Below are 25,303 nucleotides of genomic sequence, written 5' to 3'. Positions count from 1 at the left end.
TGTGTGCCCCCCCAACCCCATTCCTCCCTCTCCAGCCCCCGCCTGGTTGGGGAGGTGCGAAGGGAGCGATTTCACAGCCTGTCAGCTGAGGCCTAAAAATACTCAGAACTCTGAGATGCTTGGGCAGGGGGAGGAGAGAGCAGGGACCAGGGATGGGGTATTGGGGGTGCAATGGTAGCTTGGCCAGAGAAGCCCTTACGACACCACCGTCCTGCTTGGGAGGGATGGACAGAGGTCCCCAGGTCCCCCATTTAGCCCCATATCTGGCAATGACAAAGGGGGGCCATCTCTAGGGTCTTGAGAGCTCAGTTCTGGCACTCAGGCCCAAGGGAGGGCTTAGTCTCAGGTAGGAACTGTGGACCCCAGATCCCCCAAGCATCTGGTCAATGCCTCTATCTCCCTCTCCACCCCCGGGTTGGCTGGCATCTTCGGGCCGTGGGAGCTGGGCCTGTGCCTGCTTCCTTCCTGGAGAAGGTGCCTGCTTCTGTTAGGGGAGAGGCGTGAGGAAGGCAGCATGGATGGGGGTGCCGGCAGGTGTGTGATGTGATGTGTGAGCCACCCAGGCGCTAGAGGGGGGAGAGGAGAAGGGGTGTGGTGACCTACGTCACTGTCACAAGGCTGTGTCCTGAGGTATGGCCCAGGGCCCCCACGAGTCAGCCAGTGCCCAGAAAGGGGGGCATGTGTGCGTGTGTATGGACCGGCTGGAGTTGACCTGTTCTTGGTGCTACTAGAATGCTTACGGAAGTGTCTGATCGAGCGTGGCTATTCCGAACAGCAACTGAGGGAAGACACAGGAGCAGGTGTGGAAACAAACATATGTGGTGTCATACAGACACAGGACGCTGTGTGTGTTCTTCTCATGTGGAAACATGATGGCGTGTGTACCAGTGCAGACGGATACAAGCAGACCGCTCTGGGGCACCAAATGGGCTGAGAAAGTCATTTGGGAAATAATGTGGCGTGGCAGCCAGAGCAGGGACTCTGGATCAAAAGTAATGGGGTTCATATCCCCGATTGTCCGTGTATTGATTAGCTTTGTGATCTTGGGCAAGTTAATTAACCTCTCATTGCCACATTTCTCCATCTTCAGAGGACGGCTGGGAGGATTCTAAGAATTAATAAATGTAAACTGCTTAGAACCGGGCGTGTTACAGAGTTAGCACCACATGTGTACTAGCTCTTATTACCTGGTCTCCTCTCTTTTGATGATATAGGTGGGAGTCCCACGTTCAGAGAAGGCAAATGACCTGCCCAATGTCACACAGTAAGTTAGTGCCAGAGCCAGGACTAGAACCCAGACTGCAGCGCCTTAAGACAGGGCTCATTCAAGTCTAGGACCTCCGGACACTGCCCCCCGCCCTTTGGGCCACAAGAAGCCCCACAACACAGGATTGTAACCCTATTGCCATCTGGAGCCTAGATACTGCCAGTGCTGGGCTGGGACCTTGGGAACGCAGGAATCCGCACATCATTAGATAATGCGAGGTGGAGGGGTCCTCAGAACGGGGCCGGCGGTCTGAGTTAGAACCGTAGCGCTGGTCAGCCTGTGGACTTGGCCAACCACTCCACCCTCCTAAGTCCGTTTCTTCCTTCTGCTGGAATAATAGTAACACATACTTGGTAGGGTTATTGTGGAGATTGAATGAGGTCCTTCATGTAACACTGGAATACTGTACCTAGTAAGTGCTCAATAATGTCAGCTGTAATTATAACCCATGTGGATGGAACCCAGTGCTCCAAGAGTGGTGACTTCTTGTGCTTCCCTTCCAGACCCTGAGTACCCTTGCTCACTTCCGCCTGTTACCCCACACTCCACAGGGCTTAAACTCATGAGAGACTGACTTGCTGGTAAGCAAGACCTGTCTTTGTCTCCTGCTAATATTGGCTTTGCCCAGGAGGAAACAGGACTCACCTCTGGGACTTAGCCCCTGAGCTCTGTATACCTGGCCTCATCTCTCACTTGCTATATAACCTTGTACAAGTGCCATTTCCTCTCTGGGCCTTGATCCTACCTCGGTAAAGTGGGGAAGCTGGACTGCACAGTCTCAGAGACTTCTGGTCATGTTGCTGTGTGACTTAGGAGGGTCCCTGACTTAGCCCACTGGAGAGTGTGGCAGGTTGGCAGGAAGAGAGGTGGGCCAGCTGCCCTGGGCGGATGGAGCATCTGGGCCTGAGCCGGCTAGTGGCCTGCCATCATGCCGCCGGTACCTGTGGATGCCTAAGGGGGCATGCAGGCCCGACTGGCTGGGCACTGACATTGGGGGAGGCTCAAGGACAATGAAGCAGAGAGAGCCCTTCTTGGGGCCCGGGGAGCTGCCACTCCAGCTGTCCCCCCCTACGCTCCCCCCTTTTCCCCAGGGCTTTCCTTCAGCAGTTCCTCCTTCCTCCCTGTCCTTCCTCTCTCCTTCCCCTTCCTGGAGTTTCCCAGTATCTCCCCCTCTCTGCCTCTTCTACTTCTGTCATCTTGACCATTTTCCAGGGTGTTTTCTTCCTTCCTCTCCCTGGGCAGAGGGGAGGTCTCTCCCTCCTCCTCTGTCTCTCGCTTCCTGTGATTCCTCCTTTTTCCTTCCTACAATGTGACACATGTCCTGGTTTCCCTGGATCCTCCTGGCTCCCCCAGCTGCTCCCGAGCCTAGTTCTCTCTCTTACTCTGCATGACATGTCGAGGCTCTTCCAGCCTCCTGTCCCCTGTCTCTTTCCCACTTCAGAGTCCCTCCCTCCCCAGCAGCCCGCCTCCCTTCCTCCAGTTCCTTCGGGCTCCTTACTCCTCTACCAGCCCCCACCCTCAAAAGTTTCCTGGCCTCCTTCAGCTGATGGGGCCGACCCAGGCAGTTTCTGTGGCTGGTGCTGCTACCCTGTACCCCTACCCCTGTGACTTGAGAAAAGGGGTCAGCCCAGGGCCCAGGGACTGGCAGCCTTGCCTCCTAATTAGCAGGAAGTAATTGCCTGGAAAAAAATTTCATTTAGAGTGAGACGTCGAGACTCCAAGTTAGAGCTGAGCCAACTGATGGGCCCTAGGGAGTAGTGGGAGGGAAGTAGCTCAGGTCAGGGGCTCAGGAAGCCCCTCAGGAGATAAAGGCCCTTAGGACCCCCTCCCTGGCTTGCTCCAAGGACCCCAGCCTTGGAGAAAAGGGCAGAGAGCACTGGGCTAGAGTCCCACCATCTCCATCTGAGTTGCTCCACTACTTACTGTGTAACTTGGGACAAGCCACTTATTCCTTTGAGCCTTAGTTTTCTCTCCTGTAAGATGAGAAGAGGGCCTCAGTATCATGAGGGTTGATTTGGACAGTGGCTATAAAAGCACTTTGCAGGCTGTAAAGTGCTGTGGGTATGTGAGGAATTATTGTCTTTCTCCATGTGTCTCTCAGCTGAGATGTGAGGATGGTACACAGATGGGTGGTCTTGGAAACACCTAAGGGGCAGCAAGCCTTCTGGAACATGGAAGGATGATGAGGTAGATTCAGCTGACAAAGGCAGACAGAAGTGGTTTCCCATGCCAGTCTCAATACTCACCAGATGCACCACTCTGAGTGGTCACCTCACCTCTACGAACCCCACTTTCATCTTCTGTAGGATACTGATCATGACGTTCCCCTCAGGAGGCTTGTAAGACTAAATGAGATAATGTTTGCAGAGCTCTTACCACAGTGCTAGGCCTATAGTAAGTGCTCAATAAATGACATTAGCCATAGTATCTACTGTAATTAAAGGCTATTATCTTTACTCCCTGCCTGGATCCAGAGAAGCTGTGATTTTGATTGTTGTCTTCAGGTGGTTTTATTTGTTTTGCTTTTTTTTTTTTTTTTTTGAAGGAGGCAAATTTTTACACCCAGTGAGGCTAATATCAAGCCGTCCCTAGAAACACCAAACAGATCTGCTTCTCAAAAAACCCTTACCTGTGGATTGGAGGGACAGAAGTAGGCTGCCCCTGTGGCCTTCTCCCCCACACCCCACTTTTTCCTAAGGAGGGGCTGTGGGCAAATTTCTTATTTGGGTGGGTGTGAAGTAGGGAGCGTCTGCCCTGGGGGAGGGGTGTTACAGGCCTTTATGTTCTCTTGGTAGGACTGGCCCTGTACTGGGAGAAAAGGTTGTGTTTGTTTAAATGTGTCTACCCCACTCATCTTGGAGGAGGGAGCTTTGCCTGGTCTGGGTTGGCCACCTGGGTTGAGTCTTCACTGTGTACCAGGCAGCATGGCGCCCCAAGGCTGCCGGATCACGTACAGCCTGTAGCGAGCATGCCAGTGTTGGGCAGCACTGCAAGCTCGGAGCGCCAGATTGCCCCCGGAGGAGTGAGGGGGCGGCGAGGGGCCAGACCGTCTGCCGCTCCCACCCCCACTCGCCCAGCCCCACCCTGGGGACCTTCTGTGCTCCTGCTCTGAGCGCAGTACCCGCGCCAGCCTCCAGGAGGCAGTGAGGCAGGCTCCTCTTGAGGAAATGGAATATGGCACTTACGGGCGCTGGGAGGCTCTTTTTGTCTCGAGTCGGCCTGCTGACTGGGGTCCTCGGCATCGGAGGACCTCACCGGGTAAAGGGAGCTCTTGAAGTCGGTTGGTTGCTGGCGGGGCTTCATCTTGGGGCTGATCAGGGAGGAATTGACAGAGGAAGGTGGGTCCACTGTGATGCAGTTCTGAAAAAGGTCCCGCTCGTCGGGAGCAATGCAAAGGGTGGCCTGGAGGAGTGCTCAGACCCAGGACCGCGTCCTGTTTCAGCACCAAGGACAGAGGCAGAGCCGCCCGGTAGCTGTTTCAGTACCGTGGATAGAGCTCAGGGACACGAGCTTGGTTGCTCTGTCTTAATATTTGTCATGCAAATGATACCCTAAAATATGGTAGAATGGCACCTCCGATAGGGAATCTCAGACACCCTATATTCTAACGAGGCAATTTAGGACCAGAGAATTGAGTTAGTTGCCTAAGGTCACACAGCCACAGTGACACAATGGGTGGCAGAACTGGACTCAGATCCCCAGTGATCGCTTTCCATCCATCTCTCCCACAACTGGATTCCCACTAGTTATCCCCCTCCTTCCTAAGCACCTCTGGGAGCTGCTTCACACTATGTTGCATCCCTGAGCGCTCTCAAGCTGGTGAAGATTAAGTGTACCCCCTCCCCCACCAAAAGCCCAGGTCGAGTCTGAATCTCAGGATGGAATATGACTCCCAACCTTAGGTGGGAGGGTGTCAGGGTAGAAGAGGTGCCCTGGCCTGTAAGGAAACCTATGACTTAGGGAGGTAAAATTGAGTCATCAGCATGAGGAACTCTTAAGTGCTCTGAGATCCTCGAATAAAATATTGCACTCCATTCCCCCACCCCCAGCGTCTTTGCAGCCGTGTATTATTAATAACAGTAAGATGCTGATTTAGGCCAAGGCACAACAATGTATTATTCATGGGAGTAACTAGTGGTCAAGGCCTGCAGTTCATCATCACACGTCCCTGATCCTGCCCCTGCTCCACACTCATGGTGGAGAGGCCCTCCATGTGCGTTCCTGCTGCTCTGACGGACATGATTGTTTTCCTGGCTGCCAGGAAGCTCATCAGCTTTGAGATAGGGGTGGCTGGGGAGGATGGGAGGTTCCAGGCTAACTCCTGGCTGGACACCCTTTAACCTGGGCTCCCTGCTCAGAGCTGGCACTTGGCCCTATTCATCCTAAATGGCTGTGACCCTGGTTACTTCCAGATTCAGCAGCTTTCTGGGGTCTGCAGATGGCCTGTCTCCTCCTCCCCTTTTTGGAGGCTGACTACTGAATCCAGATGCACCAGGTTTCCCTAAGCCAGGAATTGTGGGAAGTGGGGGTGGCTGTGGTGAGTGGAGGGAGTCACCGGAGAGAAGATACCCCATCACCTCCATTAAACACGACAATAGATGTGAAACCCTCGGTAAAGTCTGGAGCACTTTGTAAACTGTTCTGTACTGAACAAATGTGAGCCATGATTACCAAGGCCGTGGTCTCTGCTGGAAGAGAGAGCAGAGGTAGAGAAGGCATGGCTGAGGCCCGGGTAGCTCGCCAGGCCCCACTCCCTGATGAGGAGTCGGAATGCTTGTGGATCCTGACATGTCCCCGTCCAATTTCTTGCTGGAACAGCTCCTGGCCCATCCGGATAATCCTTCATTCGCTGTTTACTCACTTGGCATCTCCTCTGAATTCTAAACTGTCTGCATCCAGCAGGCCTTTGCGGCCCCTGCCAGCGCTTTCTCCCTAGCTCACTCACGCATTATCTGTTTTTATTACAGTCAAGGTTGAGGAGACTTGCTCGTGCTAAGCCCCTATTTTCAGCTACTTGTAACTTTCCAAAACAATTCCCCTCAGGCCTCCTCTTTTGCCAGCCTTGTTCCTGCTCCGGGTGAGGCTGGAGGGATTGTGGTTGCCTCTGCTGCTTTCTGAAGGACACTCAGAGACTGTCCGGAGGGCATGGGGGTAGGGCCAAGGCCCAGCTTTCCTGTGAAACAAGTGCCTGGCTCTCCTTCCCTTCTTTCTCTTTTTTCCTTCTACTGGCCCGTCTTATTTTCTTTTTCCTATAGCAAGAAATAAGCTGCCCCCATTCCCAAGGTGGGTGGCCTGGAGCAAGGATTTTAGAATAGAAAGAGGGCAAAAAATCCATCATGACAGGAGGTCTGGCGCTTTGACTGGCTGTCTGGGGTTCAGAGTTTAGCTCATTGGTTTTCTGTTGCTTTCTCTCCAATTATGCCTCTCTCTCTCTCTCTCTCTCTCTCTCTCTCTCTCTCTCTGAGTGTGAGTTTGTGTGTGTGTGTGAGTGTGTGTGTGTGTGTGTGTGTGTGTCTTGGGTCGGAAGGAGAGCGGGAGGTGGGATAGGCACAAAAGGTGCCCCCCTTCCCATGCCCAAATAGCCCTAGTGCTGGTAGGCTCTGCACTTGTAAATGCCCTCCCACTTTCCTCCATTTCCAACTGCTCAGCATGCACGTGGAGGGCTGCTTCCTATGGAAACCTGTAACTCCAGCTTTCACTGCTTTCTACCTGGAACGTCATCCTGCAACCACCAAAGGATGGGGGAGGCACTGGGGCATGATATATCCTGGTGCAGAATCAGGTGGGAGAAGGGATCAGGATGGGAACACTCTGGCAGATGTAGCCCCAACCACCCCCAACATCATGAAATAGTAGTTGAACCCTAGTCAGCGCCAGAGAGAGGACCCTAGGCAAGTCCTCAGGCACCCCTCCCTCCATTTCTTCCTGCTCCTACTCTGTCCAGCCCCAGCTGCTCAACCCCCAACCTGTTTTGAGAGCTTTAGGTGGACTGAACCTCTCTCTAATGAAAGTACGTTACTGAGGCCAAGGGCTGGGCCAGTGGAGGGAGAAAGGAGCCCAGGGAAAGGTGTGTGTGAAAGAGATCTCTGAAGTGCTTGGGGTAAATGCGCATAGCTCTCTTTGGTAAAATTCTTGGGGAAGTGTAAGCCCTTTCCTCAGCTGCTCTTTATTTTGTGCTCACTCGGTTTCTTTCTGTTCTTCCTGCTTTCCTCAGAGTGACTTGTTTCAAGGCTCAGCTCCCAGAGGGTAGAACAGCGTGAGAGCTGCAGGGTTTGGAGTCTTACAGACTCCAAGTTCAATTCTGCCTTTACGTCTCTTCTGCTGTGTGCTCTCGGACAAATATTTAACCCTTCTGAACCTCAGTTTTCTTCTTTGTAAAATGAGCATAAGAATATTTACCTTCAGAAAGGTGCTGAAAACTGTGAACATGATTCAGTGTTGAGCGTACATTAGTTACTGTGATTAAAGGCACTTGGAAAGGAGCATAAGGGCCTGGGATCTGGGGGTACCCAAAAGAGGGGAGCAGTCTAGTTTGGGAGGGTGTTGGGGTTATGGGACAACTTTGGAAGGGCTAGCTATGAGGAATGTACATGTCACCATCTGAGAGTGTAAGAGCAAGTGAATTCTGGGGAAAAGAGCCTATGTGCACAGATTTCCAGTGTGTCCAGCAGCTTCTATGTATTGTGCCCTGGGCTATGGACTGTGGGCTGTGGGAGACCGTGAACAGTGGGGAGATAGGACCTAACCCCATTGGTCCTGCTTGGGGAACAAGACTACTCCCAAGAAAAGGGGGTTGGACAGAGGGTCGGTTCAAGTTTGGAAAAGGAAGAAACTGCTGTGAGCACTTGCCATCAGGGAGGGCTTCCTGGAAGAGGTAGGCTTACCTGGGACCTTGAATAATTTCACGCCATTTGTTCAGCACCTACTTCTCCAGCCTCTCCTGTGTATCAGATCTTGGGCTACAGAGATGCGTGATCTGGGGTCTCAACCCTCCAGGTGCTCCCAGTAAGGAAAAGACAGACTGTTCATTATTAACCCAAGGAAGAATTGCCATAGTTACAGGGGAAGCAGAAAGAAATGGGGGAGGGAATAAAGGCCATCTTTGTCTAGGGATCTTGAGGGTAGAGAATAGAAGGAAGAGCATTCCAGGCAGAGGGAACAGCTTATGTAAAGCCTCAGGTGTGAAAGATGGCCTTCTTGAAGGAAGGAGAAAAGTTGGGGGTGGCTAGGTCACACAGTGTAGTGTATTACAGAATGCGGTCACACCCTTCAGCTCAGAGGCCGCGGGAGCTGTGTGAAAGACGGGCTCAAGTTGCCGTAACTCACCATGCCTGTTTCTTCCTTTGTGAAATAGGAATCATGGAGGTACAAGGTTGTGGAGACCATACAAGATGGTGCTTATACACTTCCTGGCACAGTGTTTGCCATAAAAGGCGTGTGCTCAATTAATGTGAGCTGTCATTTGATCCTGACAGGACCCCAGCCAGGGAGGTTAGGGGTTGTCATCCTTTGAAGGTGTAACTGAGGTCCAGAGCGGGCCATGCCAGGGTCACGGGCCAGAAGCAGAGGTGGGACTGGAATCCAGGTCCTTTGCCTCTAAGTCTGCTTCCTGTCCATTGCTCTGCCTCAGATGGACAGACAAGTAACAGACACAAGAAGAGAATTCCAGGCTAGAGGCAATGTATGAACACATAGACCACGTGGATGGCAGAATGGGCTGGGCAACTGCTCAGGCCATGGCTATGGGTGACCATGCACGTGTATGAGTGTGAGTGTGAGCATGGGTGTCTGTGCCACGGGGGAGTCTCTGTGGCGTGTACAGTGCGTGTGTGCGAGCAAGCCAGCCAGCCATGGGGTGTCAGTGTCTGTGACCTGTGTTGTGAGGGTACTTGCTCCTCCTCTGGCGGCCCTGCCGTCCCCCTGGGCAGCTGGTGAGCTGCTTGCAGAAGTTCACTCCGTCTCCAGCAGCTCCCCTGGGCCTCTCAGCAGCCAGCCGCCCTGTTTGATTCTATTTATCCATAAATCATGGCTTGCTGAGGAGATGAGAAGGAATTGGGAGTGGGGGCAGAGCCCTGGCAAGGGGCGGGGTTAGGTTTGCAGTTCACACTTGAAGTCCAGCCTGGCTTCCAGCTGTCCCCCAACGCCCCCACACACACACCTCCCCCCCCACTCCACACCTGCCTCAGCCCTCCCCATTCCCTGCCATAGGCACTCAGGGATGCTTGATTTTGATCAGGCCCTGGGCAGTGTGTGGGGGGAGGATGCACAGAATGGAGTGGGACATGACCCTGGCCTCTGCCTGTGGGGAAAACGAGATGTGTATCTAGTTCAGTATTTCATTCAACACTTCATGCCCTAGATGTCTCTCATACCAAGCAAGACGTGGTAATGCTATGATAATAGCTAGCTAGCATTTATTGCCTATTTATTCTGTGTCAGGCACTGTGCTAAGCGCATTATATGTGCTAATTCCTTTAAACCTCACCATAGTCCTACGAGGCCTGTACTATTATTAGCTCCCATTTACAGATGGGGAAACCAAGGCATGCAGAGATTAGGTCACATGGCTTGGAAGAGTAAGAACCAGAATTTGAGCCCAGACAGTCTGGTCCAGAGCCCTAGCACTTAATCACTGAACCCTAAAAGAAGGGTGCAGGCACAGGGTGAGGGGGGCTCAGAGGCAGGAGAAGTCAATTCCCACTGAGGAGATTATGGAAGGCTTCCTGAAAGAGGTGCTTTTTATTTGGGTCTAGAAAAGTCAGGGCTTGTCAGGCAAAGGTGGGCATAGGGGAAGAACGGAAGGGGTCCTGGTGTGTGAGTGTGTGTGTGTGTGTGTGTGTGTGTGTGTGTGTAAAAGAGAGAGGTTCTCAAACTCTGTCACTGCAGCCTCTCCCATCTCTTCTCTCCCCATCTTGTTTGGGTGACAAGCAAGGTAACATATGACGTATGCAAGAATTGAACATTCAACAAATATTCACTGAGTACCTCCCATGTGTCAGCCTGTCATAGAGGATCCTGGAATGAGCAAAGCAGATACAGCCTCTGCCTTCATGGACCCTGTAACCTGGTATACCGCAGATGCTTAATAAATGGTAGCCTCTGTCATTATCAGTATCCCTAGAGGCCTGGGATTCCTCCTTACTCGTTCTTTCAACAAGCATTTATTGAGCACTTACTATTTGTACAGCTCTGTCCTTGGTGCTAGGAAGACAGTGGTGAACAAGATAGCAAGCCTGGCCTTCATGGAGCTGACATACTAGAGGGGAAGACTGTGTGTGAGCATTTTGTCCACCTCAGACATGGGCTGCCTCCTGGAGCACACAGGCTCTACCTTGAGAGCTCCTTGGGGAATGGCATGGTCAGGAGCACAGGCTCTGCCCACAGGACCTGGCAAAGGCTCTGCCCAAAGGACTCCATCAGCTCATCAGTAATCTTGAGCTCTGATCAGCTGATGTGCCCGCCATAGGCCAGGGCAGGGGGCAGCAATGTGCCTGAGCTCACACCTCACTCCCAGGACACCCCTGGGATTGGACCCAGGAGGCCTGGTTCTCCTTGCTCCTGGCTCACCCTGCCTCCCAGGTCTCCCGATGTCATCCGTCTGCCCTTGTCTGGGTCTCACCCCTGGGACCCAGGATGTCTCCTCTGCCCAAGGATAGGTCGTGGAAGTCAGCCCTGTCAAAAGGCTGACTAGGGCTGCAATATTTTCTTTCCCCAAATGTTAATTTGCTGACGCTAAGGGGACTTGAAACCATGTATGTCATCAGAGGAAGGGTTTAGAAGGGCTGGGGCAGGTTTGCCTGGAGAAGACTAGAAGGGGACATGAGAGCCGTCGGCAAAGATTTGGAGGCCTGTCATGTGGCAAAGGGAGCCAATTTGTTTTCACCAGCTCTGGAGGGCAAGCTTAGGACCATGAGGGAAAGTTCTAGGGAGACAGAGTTAGCTCAGTGCAAGGCACAGCAGCCCTCGCTAATAGTGCCCATCCATGGAGGGCCTGCCTCCTGAAGAAGCGGCTTCCTGTCACCCACAGGGCTGCCCAGGGGGTTTGTGCACTGATGAGGCCTGACCCCATGACTTCCGTGGTCCCTCCCAGCCTGAGACCCTGACTCTGTGCTCTGGGAATGGTCTCACTCTGGCTGGCAGGTGAGAACATGCTTGTTCCCCTTGACAGCAGCGTCACGTGTTGCCCGAGGACATTGTTCACGTTTGTTCACAGCAACCAACAATGCAATTTGCAATGACAAGCGTTTGTTTCACCCTGGCTTCAAGGGCTGTCTGAGGGGTGCTAGGGAGCTGGGCATCTTGGTGGGTCAGCTGCTTGAAAGATGATGGCATCCACCCATGCTGCAGGGGATCCCAGGGTCACCGATCTCGAGGGGCTCAACTTTCCTTAGCAACACATCCCTTTCTTCAAGTGGAATTGTCTGCAAAAGCCCAAGATGTAAACCAGGGAAATGATGCTGTTTTGGTTAAAGAGGGCTTGAGGGACCACAGCCTTGTCTACTTAGCATCCACCTTCATATCCGCAGGAACTCTAGGAGTTCCCAAGAGCACACAAAGCAAAGAGTGTAGACTGAGCCAGACTGCCTGCGTTTGAACCATGGCTCCACCACCCACCTGAATGATCTTGGACAAGGTACTTGACCCCTCTGTGCCTCGGTTTCCCCATTTGTAACACGGGAATAACCGTAATGCTTACCTCAGTAGTTGTTGTGAAGACTAAGTTATTACCTCATGTGGAACCCCTAGGACGCCTGTGCATCGTCAGAGCAAGGAAGGCTCAGTTCTTCCACAGACGAAATCACTGACGTCCGAGACGTTGAACACCTTGCCCACAGCCACACAGCTGCTTAGTGGCCAGAAGAAGGCCTCAGCCTGTTGCTCCAAGCCCAGTGCTCATTCTGCATGACACAGAAAGCTAACTGCTTAAGATGGGCATTCCCTGGGGCTCTGGAGACCATTCAGAGGGTGCCCACTGGCTTCTGGGATTGACAGGCTCTGTCCTCAGGGGCTCTCCAGCCTACAGCAGAGGTTGGTGAGCAGCTTTTGAAAAGGACCTTGTGTGGCAAAGAGAGGAGGGAGCTCCAGGGAGGTGACCCTTTTGAGAACTGCCCCATGGCCAAGAGGTGTGTGTGTGGTGAGGAGCCCACCTGAGTGTGGCCTCCGACCACAGCAGCACAACTAGCAGATCGCGAGCTTGCTAATACCCCCTCTGAGCCTGCCCCTCCCTTGCTCACAAACTTTCCATGACACCCATGGCCTACAGAACACAAGCGCCTCAGCCTGAAAGACTCCCATCTCTCATTCCCTACTCTCACTCCCAGCCTGCTCTTCATATTTCACACCCCATAAGCTAGTCCAACTCCTCAGACAATGTGCCTGACACTTCTTACCTCCCCCTTGCTCTTGCTATTCCCTTTGCCCAGATGGCCTACCCTCACTCACCCCCAGGCCCCAGACTGCACGAAATACCACCTCCTCAGGAAAGCCTTCCCAGATAGCTCCCTCATCCAGCAATCACTTCTTCATTTCTTCATTTGTGCTCCCAGAGCCCTCTGTTTACACCTGTGACAAAACTGACACCAACAACCCTAGTAATAATACCTGTCTATGGAGTGCTAGCAATAATCCCATGGAGTGGATGCCATTTTTATCTTTATAAAGGTGAAAATGGAGACCTGAGTGATTGAGAAACAGAGGCTTGTCAACTATAATTGAAAAATCAATTTAAAAGTATATATATATATATATATATATATATATATATATATATATATATACACACACACACACATATATATGTGTATATATATATATATATATACTGGGGGTGCCAAAAAAATGTATACAAGTGGACACTTTGGTCAACGTTGCTCAAGCAGTAGTTCACCGTAATCAGAAGTGTCTGGACGCTGATAGTAACCACTTTGAGCACCTCTTGCAATTGCAGAAGTCAAACATGACTTGTATTCATCTTTTGTTATCTGTGTATATTGAGTATTACAATTTTAATACAGTTTTTTCCTTTCTTACAATGTGTATATATTGTTTTGGCACCCTCTGTATATATATAATTTTTAAAAAGAGGCAGCGGCTATACTCACACTTGGGTCTTTTCTCAGATACTTTGGAGCCTGGAGCCCTAAGCTGGTGTCCTGCCACTCGCTGGTTGTGGGGCATCCGACATACTAAGAAATAATTAGCTGATTTCTCGCCTGTCCCCTCTGCCTCATGGTAGATTCTCAATAGATAGTGGTTGAAGAAAGCTCAGCCCAAGCGTGAAATTTACTTTATTGAAAAGGGAGTTCAACAACCCCAATGACACCCCCAGACCCTTCCAGTGTGGCAGGGGCAGTTCCTGTGGAGAGAGCTGGAAAAAGTGTAGGCCCCCTTCCCGGAAGGCACACTAGCCCATCTCCTTACCACAGCTCTGCATCCTGGGGCCCTGGGGCCATGTCCTGTGGCATTATGGCCATCACTCTTTCCATTTGTCCTGCCCACGCCCCAAAAGTCTGGAGGTTAAAAATGGAGGCGTCTCATTTGGCCTGAGAACATTAGCAAATGTGCTCCTCCACCTGGGGAAGGGAAGGGCTGGGCCAGTTCTTTGGCATCTGCAGATTGTCCAAGTCAGAGCTCTCTGGTGCTGTGGGCCCTGAGGTTCACAGTGAATTGGTTACAGGGGCTTCCTGGGGGCTGAGGCTGTGGACTCCGGACAAGAGGAAGTTGAATTGGCCTGGCAGGTAGATGGGAAGTTTAAATGGCCTGGCTGGTGGGGACCAGGTGAGGGTGGCCTTTTCCCACATCTGGAAGGCTCAGGAAATTGGGAAGGGAGAAGTGGGACCCAAGCAGGATTTTAGGGAGAGTAGGTAGCGAACCAGGTGCCCAGGGCGCTGGAGTGGTAGTGGGAGGGAGTCCTGAAGGTCCTGAGAACTGTGATGACCTCTGGCCCTGCTCCTGAGGCCCCACAGCAAAACAAGAGAGACCGGAGGCCAGAAGCTGAAACCACAGGAACCAGGACCAGACAGCTATCGTTGGCTCTTAATTACCAGCATCACTGGCACCAAAAAGCCCACACAGGCTCCTCTGTAAATAAACAGCGTCTCCTTGACTTGAGGACACATCTCAGTGCATACATATTTACAGTGCACATGTAATCTCTGCCATGCTCACTCAACTCCCCACATGATCACTTCTGGTCATGTTTCGCCTTCCTTACATTTGGTTTGGGCTCATGTCGACAAACCACCTGTGAGAAGGTAGGGAGAAGGTTTATTCTGCGTTGCAGAAGAGAAAATAGTGTTTATGTGACTCATGCAAAGCCACACACAGAGCGAGAGGTGGGATTTGCACCGAAACCTGGGATTTTCCTCCTAGGGCAGGTCCATGAAGATTTCCACTCCTGAAGTCTAGGACCCCTGAGCTCTTAGAATGGAAGCTGCTGGGCTGCCCTGTGAGCATGTAGGAGATTGCAAACAATGAGCTCAGGGACTAAGGGATGGGGGGTGGGGGGTGCAGAGGCCAGCTGGGTGGACTTCCAGCCCAAGGAAAGTTGGGCTGAAGGAGGTGAGGACTAATCAGAGGGTTCCAGAGATTTCCTCTTTGATGGTACACGTGGCTGTTGAGTCTCGGCCAGATACTTAAGAGTGTCTGTTAGTGCCCATAGGGCACATGTCCTCAGAGGGACTGTAAGAGCTAATGATAACCATTTGGGCAAATTCAGGTGGCGTTGTGGCTCAGAGTATGAACTGGAGGGGATGGAACTGTGCTCAGCAGGAAGGCCTTAAAGAAACAGTGGCTGTTTTAGAGGGATTTGAAGGGCCTGCGAAGCCTGGCTGGGCTAGGGGCACACTTGGCCTCTCCTTTTAAAGACGTCAAGTTTGGATGATGGTATAAATGCCATGGGCTCACACAGGACCCATGCAGGAAGAGACCGGGAGAGATGCCAACCAGTACAATTCCCACATTTTACAGATGAGGAAACTGAGGCACAGAGAGGCAAAGAGACGTCCCAGGATCAGCCAGCCAGAAAGAACCAGCAGAACTTTCTCAGAGCTCCCAGTGTGGGGGACAGTTGGAAAGATATCGTGGTTGTTCTGGGGGGCTCTGGGCCAAAGGAGGGTGGTTGGCTCTGGCCAATGAGGGTCTGACCTGTGCATGTCCTCCCCAGGGGCGCCCACCCGCGATGTCGTGCTGGTCTCTGCCATCATCACCGTCAGCCTTAGCGTCACTGTCGTCCTCTGCGGCCTCTGCCACTGGTGTCAGCGCAAACTGGTGAGGCTCCTGAGGGCCCGGGGGCGGGGCCTGGCCCTGCACCCCGCCCCCCACAATTACAGGCTCCTGAACGCTCTCAAGGGCGTGTGCAGATGACCCACCTGCTCACATGGTCAGGCACACTTGCTAGAAATTCACACCGGCATGCAGGCACTGCGTTTGCCTAGATGTTGGCCCCGTATGTCTGCGTGGACACCCAGAGCCACACACCTGCGGACATTCGCGGACAGACATGGGTCTCATGGGCATTCACACGCTCTCAACTCCACGCACACACGCCCCATCTCCCGCAGAAAAAGCCGCAGGCACACACGCGCAGACTGAGAATCGAGCCCTCTCCCCTCGGTCCGCTGCCCTCCCTCAGGGCTGGGCGTGGTCGAGCGTGTCTCCTGGCCAATGAGGCGGCGGCGCCCGCCCCGCCCCGCCCCGCCCCCAGCGCCCGCACATCCATCCTGGTTCTCAGGGTTTGTACAAGCACAAACCGCTTCTTTTCATTTTTAACGAGAGCTGGAGAATTAACGCGCAGGATTAGGCCATTAATAAGTAACGAGACCGTCAGGAGGGACATTCATCACTGAGGGCGCCGGGAGGGGGAGCCGGGCTGAGCCGCCCGCGCGTAGCCCACAGCTGCCCGCGGGTGGTCGCCCCAGGAGACCCTCACTCGTATCCAGTCCTGCCGCGCCAGCCCAGAAATGCGGTGGGCACTTCGAGGGTCTGCAGAAGGACATCCCCGAAGGTGGGCAGGGAGGCCTCCCAGGTGTGGGACCTTTCCTGGGGGTAGATGCGAAAGAGTCCCTGGCAGGTACCTTCCATCCCCCAGTTTGAGAACGGTAGGAGTGGGGGCAGGGTACCTAATCTGGGAGCCCCATTCATTCTCTCCCAGGGAGGAGGGCTGTGGCCGCAGCAATGTGGGGGCGGGGCTTCACGCCCCACTCTTATGGAAGAGAAAGGGCAGATGCCCCGTGATGAGGACCCAGCGTGCCTCCTTCAGGAAAGGCAAACTCGGGAATTGGGAGCGTGACTCTCCATCCTGGGATATACAACTTCCAGCAGCTCCTTCAGAGTGTGTGCTGGGACCCAGTGGCTCCTTGCATTCAGGTGGAGCCAGGCTGGCTGTCCTGCATTGTTCCTGGATCTCCTGTGGCTGCGTCTGTCTCAGAATTTCAGGGGAGGTGGAGTGTGGGGCTTGGCCACGTGCCTCTACGTCTGTGAGTGTCCTCAGAGGCCGTGGGAGTGGCTGAGCCCGCGCTGCAGCCCTGCACGTCTTGTTGTGCCTGTTAGGCTGTCTGTCTGTCTGTCTGTCTGTCTGTCTGTCTGTCTGTCTGTCTGTATTATAAGGCAGGGGTAGATGTATGAGCAGATGCTGCTGGGGACCTTGAGTGCTGGTGTTTGTGTTGAGCGCGTGGACTTTGAGGGTACTGGTGCAGTGTGTGTGTGTCTGTTCACCCCTGCATAGTGGATTGGGGATCATCTCATCATATCCCTGAGTGAACTGACCCTGGTAAGTGCTCCAGAGCGTGTGTGTGTGTGTGTGTGTGTGTGTGTGTGTGTGTGTGGTGAGAGCCTCACCCCCAACCTCCCTTACCTGGGACAGGAGTTTAAAGCTGACAGCTTTTGTAGCATGAGGGCAGCTGAGAGATGCAGAACCTCCCCTGGTCCCAGCCCCTCCTCCCAGCTTCAGGAAATTTCCCAGGGGTCCAGACCACAGCCTGCCCTTTTGACTTGCTCCTCTGAGCTGCCAAGCCCTCAATCCTGCCACCATCCCTCCCCTACCCCCAGGTCACAGAACCCAGGGAGCTTTTTGCTCAGGCTGTCTCCTTGCTGCATGGAAGGGGCTTTTAAATGTGCCCTGCACAGTTGCTGAGCTCTCCTTGCCTGCCTGTCCCCTCAGCAGCAGTGATGTGATACCCTGACAGCCCAGATCACATTTCTAAACATTAATAACTTCCTTAATCTCCAGCTGGCTTTTTCCAGATCAGCCTGGCCAACCTCCCTCCCTGATGAGCAGGCTGATGGTATAGGCTGCTTAGAAGCTGTCTGATGTCTCTTAGACCCCGGCTGAGGTTCCTATGCTTGCCCCATGAACTTCCCCCCGCCCCCCCCCCAAATCCTGTCCTTGGTTCCTGTCCTCCATAGCACCCCAGCACCTGCTGCAGTGATAGTTGCCACCTGAGGGAAGGGTTCTTTGAACTGTGGAAGGAAGGAGAGCGGCCCTGGGTGAGCCAGGCAGCCCACCCCAGCCATGGCTGGCCTTGAGAACGGACAGCTAACCAGCCTTAGAAGAGAGTGCTTATCAGGGCCAGTCTTCTGCCAAGATTAGGAAGGAAGAGGAGAGGAGGTGAGGGGTAGGGCTGGGGGACCCTCACCAGTGGCCCCACACTGAAGTGCTGGAGAGTAGTGGGGGCAGGGCTCCTGCCTGAGGGTCCTGCCCAAAAAGGGCCCTTGACTGCCACGGAGGGCTCTAGGCCCTGATTATCCCCGTTGGAACTAGGCATTGTTTGGGATTTGAACTTTGGGTAATGATGGGAAGGATCAGAGATGGAGCTGAGTGAGGGCAGCTTCTGTGGACCCAGAGAATGCAGCAGCTCTGCTTTTTAACTCTCAAAGTTCTGGCTCAGAGGCAGCAACAGCCTGGGGATTGGACCTTGGGGGAGGGGCCACTAACAGGCGCTCCCAGTTGATAGTTTTGAGAACTGCTGGGTACCAGGTTCCACACCAAGTACTAGAGGCTATCCGGTCCCTGCTGTTGGGCGCCACATTCCCAGGGGTGGGAGCTGAAGTAAGTAAGGAGAAAAATAATATCTATGATGAGAACCTTGAGGCTTGAGGGACCCAGGGCCCATCCCGTGACACCACACCATTTCAGAAAGGAAGAAAAAGAGGCCAGGGGGCAAGGGACTTGACTAGGGTGACATGCGGAACGTGGGGCAGTGCTGGGACCAGGACCCTGGCACCCCTGAGACATAGGGGCTCTGGAGGCAGAAGGAGGGCCCTCCCCCCACCCCGTACACCCGTCAGGGGCGCACCACTGAGCTGCCGTTCTCCCTGAACAGGCGGCTGAGCCCAGGAAGGGGCTGCAGCTGGCAGGAGCGCCAGGAAACGCGGCTGTGTGGCTTTTATTTTGCTTTAGGGAGAATAGAATAATTGACTGTTGTGGCTGTGGTGTTGGTGCACATGACTGGGTGTTGGGGAAATGTGTGTGTGTCCCCACTCGGCTGGGCAGGGGCAGGCCAGTGCCCAGTGGGAGAATGGACTGTGGGGGCAGCCCCAGCCCCTGCACAGCCCCCGTCCCCTCTGCCCATGGCCCATAGTTGTGCTCGAGGACACTTGGTGGCAGCCAGGAATGTTAACTGTGCCAGGCTCTGCATGAGCTAAATTTAGAAACCCAAACCGAGAAGGTGAATGGTGCTCACCTTCCAGGCGCAGGCCCAGTTGCCGCTGCAGCCAGGGCCCTTCCACTAATCAGGGACCTGGTGTGCCCACCTGCCCTTCCCCTGCCCCGACTCATGCTGGTGTGAGGAACTCTGGGGGGCTGGCCCAGGCTGCCCCCCGCCTTCGAGTCAGTGAGCAGTCTCTCTTCCCAAGGCTTTTTCCCACAAAGGAGAGTGCTCAGGCCCTGCCCTGCCTCCCAGCCCCTGTGTACAAGGACCCCAGGGAGCCCCCAGACAATGACAGACACAGCCTGGGCAGGACTGGGCACATGCACTCTCTGCCCCTGAGGCTCACATCACGGGCCGCTGCCAACCTTGCCCTGCAGGATGCCACCCCACCATCTGGGGGTGGTGACGTGGCCAGTGTGACGTGGCCAGGCGCCTGAGAGCCGTCTGTCTGTGGCAGAGAGAGATGTGTTTCTGGGAGCCAGGCCAGAGCCCCAGGAGACAGGGGGACAGGAGGAGCCCCACCTCTGGGATCAGGAATGGAGTGCAGTTCAAGGGGGTAGGGCAGGTCTTAGGGCTCAATGGGGCCCAGGAGCTGGCAACCAAAGAGCAAGTGTTGGTGGGGCTGGCACCCCACAGTGGTGATACCCTCGCACCTTGGCCTCCGACCTTGTTGGCAAGGCTGGGCTCCAGTCTACTCTCCTTCCCAGGAGTGGGGGGCGGGCATGCTGGGGAGGCAGGGAGGGTGCAGCCCTATGTCCCAGGAGTGACCTGGTGTTATCTCCACAGGGCAAGCGCTACAAGAACTCCTTGGAGACGGTGGGCACGCCAGACTCAGGGCGTGGGCGCAATGAGAAGAAGGCCATCAAGTAGGTGCCAGGCTGCGAGTTTGGGGTGGGGACACACAGGCAGCCCAGCTGGGAGGAGCCCCTGCCCCTCCCCAGATCTGCACACACACACACACACAGTCACACACACAGTCACACACGCACACACTCACACTCTGACACACTCACACTGACACACACACACACACACACACACACACACACACACACACACGTCGTCCGGGTCCCCTGCCCCGCACCGAACACCCCAGTGCCATGCTCTCTTCCCACCCCACACCCCCCACACATCTCAGGGTACCTTCTCTGCCTGTGCCCCTCAGACCCTCCTCACAATGTTGCAGGGCCCTCAGCCCTGATTGCTGATTCCTCCATCCAACCCAAACATCACACGCATTGTGCCCAACCCCACCCAGCTCTCCAGCTCTTTTCTCAGACCCCATCTGTGTTCTCAGGGTGACCTGGAAGGAGGGCAGGCCGGGTGCAGGGCCATTGCCCTCCCCCATCACCCCCGGTGCCCTCTGCATGTCTTGCTGCCTCTGACTCACCTGGGTTTCCCCATTTTGCTCTGAGAGTCCTGCCTTCCACGGGGGACCACGTGGGCCAGCCCACTGCTAAGAAGTCCCCTTGCCCCACCTGGTTGGGGGATCTGGAAATAGGGGCTCCCTCTGAGGACTCTGCCCTCTGGCCAATGGCCCCAGCCTGTTCCTCTGTTGAGTCCAGACCTTCATGGGGAGGCTGTCAGGCCGAGGTAGGGTTGGGGGGCACCTCCATCTTATCCTGCCAGCCAAAGGCCCGCCGTGCCCCACCCCTTTCCTTCTGCCCCCTTCCCACCTAGTCCTTCTGCCCTTCCCTGGCCCTCCCTTCTCCCATTCTCCCTTCCTACTTCCCTTTTTCCTCTCCCTGCCTCCTAAGGCCTTCCCTCTCTGCCCCTCCTTGCCCCCTCCTCTTTCCATCTCTTGCTCTGACCCTGTTTGGGGCCTTCGCAGAAGCTGCTGGGTGTGTGTCTGTTTGGGCGGGTAAGTGGAGAGGTGGGCCAGGCTGAGGGGGGGGGTGGGAGGAGGCTCCTGAGGAGGCTGCGGGAAGCCTTTGAAGCTGGGTTTTGTTGCACACTCTCCAGTCTTCAAAGCCAGAGCTGGCTGGTCTCGGGCTGTTGCAGAGCCCAGGCGCCAGGCTTTCTGAAGGCGGAGGGACCATGTGGGGGGAGCACTGGGCCAGCCCAGCACCTGTGCCGCCTCCAGGCTAAGCCCCAAACTGAGTTTGTAGCCATGGTCTGGGCCAGGGGGGCTGTCTCGGGCAGGTGACCATAACTTCCTGGGCAAGGGAGTGTGGAGAAGGACCAGGAGTCCTGGACAGGATTCCCCACAAGAGCTTGCGTGGCGAACCCAGGAGGGCGCTCTAAGATGAAGTGAGGGCCGCAGTGGGCTGTCCCCCACCTGTCTACAGCCCTGCAACCCCTGCCCCCTCCCACCCTGCTGAGCTGTCAGACCCTCTGCCTCAGGGGAAGGAAGCCACCACTCAGGTCTAGTACCCCAGGTTCCTAGGCCTTTGCCTCTGGCCAGGGCCCAAAGCCAGGGGAGGGGCCGGAAGCAAGATTTACCCACTGCACAATCTCCGCACTGGCCGCAGGGCTTCCTTTAAAGGGACTGGCTTGTCAGAGTTTCTGGGAAGCTGAATGCTTTAGCAGCACTTCCCAAACTGTGTTCCTCAAAGCACCCATGCCCCATAAATAATAATTATTCCACAAACCAAGGGTTCCATGACCAGCTAAGTTTGGGAAACACTGCACACTAAGCTCCCTCTTGGAGATACTGCTATTCATCGACACCTTAAAGACTGTGAGAAGTCCTGCACTAAAGGAACCAGTGTTGTACAAACTTATTTAATTTAAGACCCCCTCTTCTACCTGAGGGACCCTGGAATTCCTTGGAACATAGGCTGGGAAACCAGCCTGGCAGTGATGACCCTGGGTGAATCTTTCTCTCCGGTACCTAGGGTTGGATGGCCCTGACTTTGGAGATTTGGAGGCGGGGAAGAAAGGAAGTCTTCCCACTGCCCCATCTCTCTGTTACACTTGGGAGGGGGACCCAAAGGATGTCTCTGGTGGGAATAGGGTCTTCTGTGGAGGGAGCCTCTCCAGGCAGGGGCCTCCCACCTCTGAGGGCCTGGCCGGTCCTGCCGCTCGCATCCCTGGCCCTCACTGCCCCTGTGAGCGGGCTCAGGGCTTTGGCTTTGAACCCTGGTCACAGGGTCCCCTGTGAGACATTTCCAAGGTATATTCTGGACAGAGACTCTCTCCACAGCAGGGAGGCCCAAGGAGTCCTGTGGTGGAAGCCCAGCTTCTCTGTACTCTCTCTCCTTTGTTTCTGAGTCTGAGGTTGAGAACCGAAATCAAGGTCAAACTTGTCCTCAGCTCCTGGGGTTTCCAGGCCATGCCTTCTGGCAGCTTCCGTACGACTTGTGTGCTTCCATACGACATGTCACCCAGCAGGAGCGGGTGGGAACACTGGGGCAGAAGATCCCTTCCAGGCCGAGCAGCTCCACCTTGGAAAGGCACAGAGCGCAGGGAAAGGCTGCCCGACCAGGTACACGGCAAGGGCCTGAGGCTGAGTCTGCTCACTGTCCCCCCGGAGAAGGGCAGGCTCCCTTTACACAGGCCCCAGGACAGAGGACCTGAAGGGCCTCTGTGACCCTGGTCATGCCCTCAGCAACGTGAAGGCCTGCAGATGCTTCTCTTTGTGGGGAGGGGGGCAGTGACCCAACCATCACATTTGCAGTGAGCAGAGAGGGTCTCCAGCTCAGCTGAGATCCTGCCCGTCTTGTGTAAAGGTTTCATTTCGCGAGGTGGGAGAGAGCAGAAGAGGCTGGGAACCTCAGGCCAAGGGGAAGAGGAAAAAGACGGGCAGTTAGCTGGGCCTGTCCCTTGGAAGTGGATGAAAGGGGAGAAGCTCGGATCTTTCCAAACTGGGGCCTCCATCCTGCCGCAGGATAGCTGACTGGCTTAATAGTTACAGCCAGCCTTCTGGTTTGACAGGCAGGGAGACTGAGGCCAGAGGAGAGGGGCCCAGGAATTTGGCAGCAGGGTCTGACTACCTTTCAGCCCTTTACAGACAGAAACCAGCTCCCTCTCCTCCTCCTCCTCCCCACCACATCCCACCCGGGGGCCTTGTCCCCTCTCCCCTCCTCTCTCACCATCGTTCTCTCCCACCAGCTTCCCAGGGTGTGAGGCCCCAGTGGCCCACCTGCAGCTTGCCTCCTTTCTGCACGGCTTCTCCCTCCCTCGAGTGTGTGTGTGCGCGTGTGTATGTGCGTGCAAGGGGCGTCGGCGGCGAGCCTGCCCACCTCTCTTCCTCCTGCAGGAGTTGACCCTGGCCCACCCTGCCCTCTGTGTGCCCAGCCCGGCCCCTCTGCCCCACAGGACTGGCGGTTCTTGTTTCTTCTTGTATCTCCCTGTTTTCTCCCCTCTCTCTCTGCCCCTCCAGCGATCTAGACAGAGACTTTTGGAATAACAATGAGAGCACAGTGCAGCAGAAATGGAGCTCCTACCCTCCCAAGGAGTTTATTCTAAACATTTCACCCTACGCCCCTTATGGCGACCCACGACTGTCCCTCAAGTGAGTGACTTTACCTGGTTTGATCATATGTACCGAGTATCCGCGCACGTCCTCCTCCCCCTCCCAGCCCCTCACTTCTCCCTTCCTACTCTCCTCCCCCACTTCCCTACCCATGCACCCCATGGGCAGGCTGACCATGGAGACGAGCAACCCCTCCTGCCCCCCCTCGCCTGCCTGCCCCTATCCTGTCCCCACCCCCCAGGGCCAGCCACGCAGGAGAGCCCCCTCCACGGCCACACCGGCCCCCAGCTGGTCCCCGTGGCCCCACCCCCTCTGTGCAGTCAGGATGGGGTTGCCCGTTTTGGTCCCTCCCTCTCGGTGTGGCTCAGCTTTCCTCCCTGCTGTGTGCTGCTGCCCTGGCTGCTCGGTGGTGGTGGTCGGTGGTCGGTCGTGGCGGTGGTGGCGGTGATGGCGGTAATGGTGGTAGTGGTGATGAACTCTGACTAACACGGCTTTCTCTCTCTCCCTGCCTGGGGGCCTCCTGGCCTGGACAGCCCGCTCTTCCTCCGTCGTTAACCCTTCGTTGTCCTGTGGGATAGAGTTGGAGGTGGCTGCCCTCTCCCAACCCCTGCCGCCCCTGCCCAAGGCGGTGGGGAGGGGCCCCCCTCCGTTGTGTGGTGCGTTGTTTTCCGACTCCCGACTCCCGGCCCCCTGGTCCCCCTCTCTCCTCTCTGCAGGCTCTGCTGTTAACGCATTTGCGGTGCTGATGTCTCTCTCTCTCTCTCTGTCTGTCTCTTGTCCGTCTGTCCCTCTCCTCTTCTCTCACTGTCTCTTTCTTCCTTTTATCTGTTATTGTTTTTCCTCCTCTTTTACCTCCCCACCCCCACGTGTGACCTGCCCTCTCTCCCCCACCGCCACCCCCGGTGCCCCTCTGGCCCGGGTGCCTCACCTGGCTGCCTCGCCCGTGCCTCCAGTGGCACCCTCCTGTCAGGCGCCAAAGTGGCCGCTGCAGCGGGGCTGGCGGTGGAGCGGGAAGGCCGGCTGGGGGAGAAGCCAGCACCGGTGCCGCCACCTGGAGAGGACGCCTTGAGGAGCGGCGGCACTGCCCCCAGCGAGCCAGGCAGCGTTGGCAAGGCGGGGAGAGGCCGCTGGCGCACGGTGCAGAGCCACCTGGCCGCAGGGAAGCTCAACTTGTCCAAGTGAGTGATGGCCCCATGGCTGCCGGAGCGTGAGCTCAGGCCTGCCCCGCCAGGGTGGACAGCGGGACCCCTGGCATGCCCGCTGCTGCCCCCAGAGGTGCCGTCCTCGGCCCCTGGCTCATTCCATTGCTTCACGAGACTCCCATCGTCCTTGCCATTGAGCACAAGTAGCAGCCACACAGTGTCGCATCTCAGCCTCTGGCTACTGCCCCCATCAGTCTCTTTCTTTACCAGTGACCAGGACATTCCATTTTCTGCCCCCAGGGCAACTTCATTTCAGGCCTTGGGTCATCCCATCCTCCTTGATTGGCAGCCCTATCTCAGCATCAGGTCACCCCTCCACGGGGAGCAGGCCTGTGGCTGTTCAGCCATTGGACCATCCCATCCTTGGGGAGCTGGCCCACTCTCAGCCTGTGTTTTATGCCACTCATCTGTCACCAGGCCTTCCCTCTTACAGTCAGCAGATGGCTCTAGACCCAGAGGTTGAGCCCTTCCATTTTTGACCATCAGGTGAGCCATTGACTTGCCCCAGTCTTGCCTGTACCATCACACCATCTGTTACATCAGCCCACCATGAACAGACAGGCTGTCCCCATTGGTTCATCCTCACCTCGGCCATCATCACTGGCTGTCCCAGTCTTGGTCAGCGGGCTGTCCCTCTGTCAGCTGTTGGGATTGTGTGTTCTTGGAGGTTGGGTTGTTGAGCCCCAGCTAACATCTCTTTTCTGATGAGGGTGGTCTGGACGTCAGACAGAATTTCTATTTTCTTTTTAATAGCTGTCTGAGCTTGCCA

General features: G+C 55.2%; 1 protein-coding gene across 6 annotated transcripts in view; it reads left to right on the top strand.

The window, feature by feature from the left end:
- The window catches only part of SYT7 (synaptotagmin 7), a 61,089-nt gene that overhangs the window by 8,880 nt on the left and 26,906 nt on the right, over positions 1 to 25,303 (top strand). For 2 of the 6 annotated variants that reach the window (XM_074336468.2, XM_074336470.2), the window contains exons 2-5: positions 15,432 to 15,535; positions 19,702 to 19,781; positions 23,240 to 23,371; positions 24,286 to 24,510. In XM_074336468.2, coding sequence (XP_074192569.1) covers positions 15,432 to 15,535; positions 19,702 to 19,781; positions 23,240 to 23,371; positions 24,286 to 24,510 — 541 coding nt within the window. The remainder of the gene's footprint in view (positions 1 to 15,431; positions 15,536 to 19,701; positions 19,782 to 23,239; positions 23,372 to 24,285; positions 24,511 to 25,303) is intronic. The other 4 variants (XM_074336469.2, XM_074336471.2, XM_074336472.2 and 1 more) reach the window with 3 other exon arrangements.

The sequence above is a fragment of the Rhinolophus sinicus genome, chromosome 14, assembly GCF_057876585.1.
Source record: "Rhinolophus sinicus isolate RSI-liver-muscle chromosome 14, RSI-T2T, whole genome shotgun sequence".
Taxonomy (NCBI): Eukaryota; Metazoa; Chordata; class Mammalia; order Chiroptera; family Rhinolophidae; genus Rhinolophus; species Rhinolophus sinicus.
The sequence above is the reverse complement of the archived record's forward strand: the minus strand, read 5'-3'. Positions and strand labels throughout refer to the sequence as shown.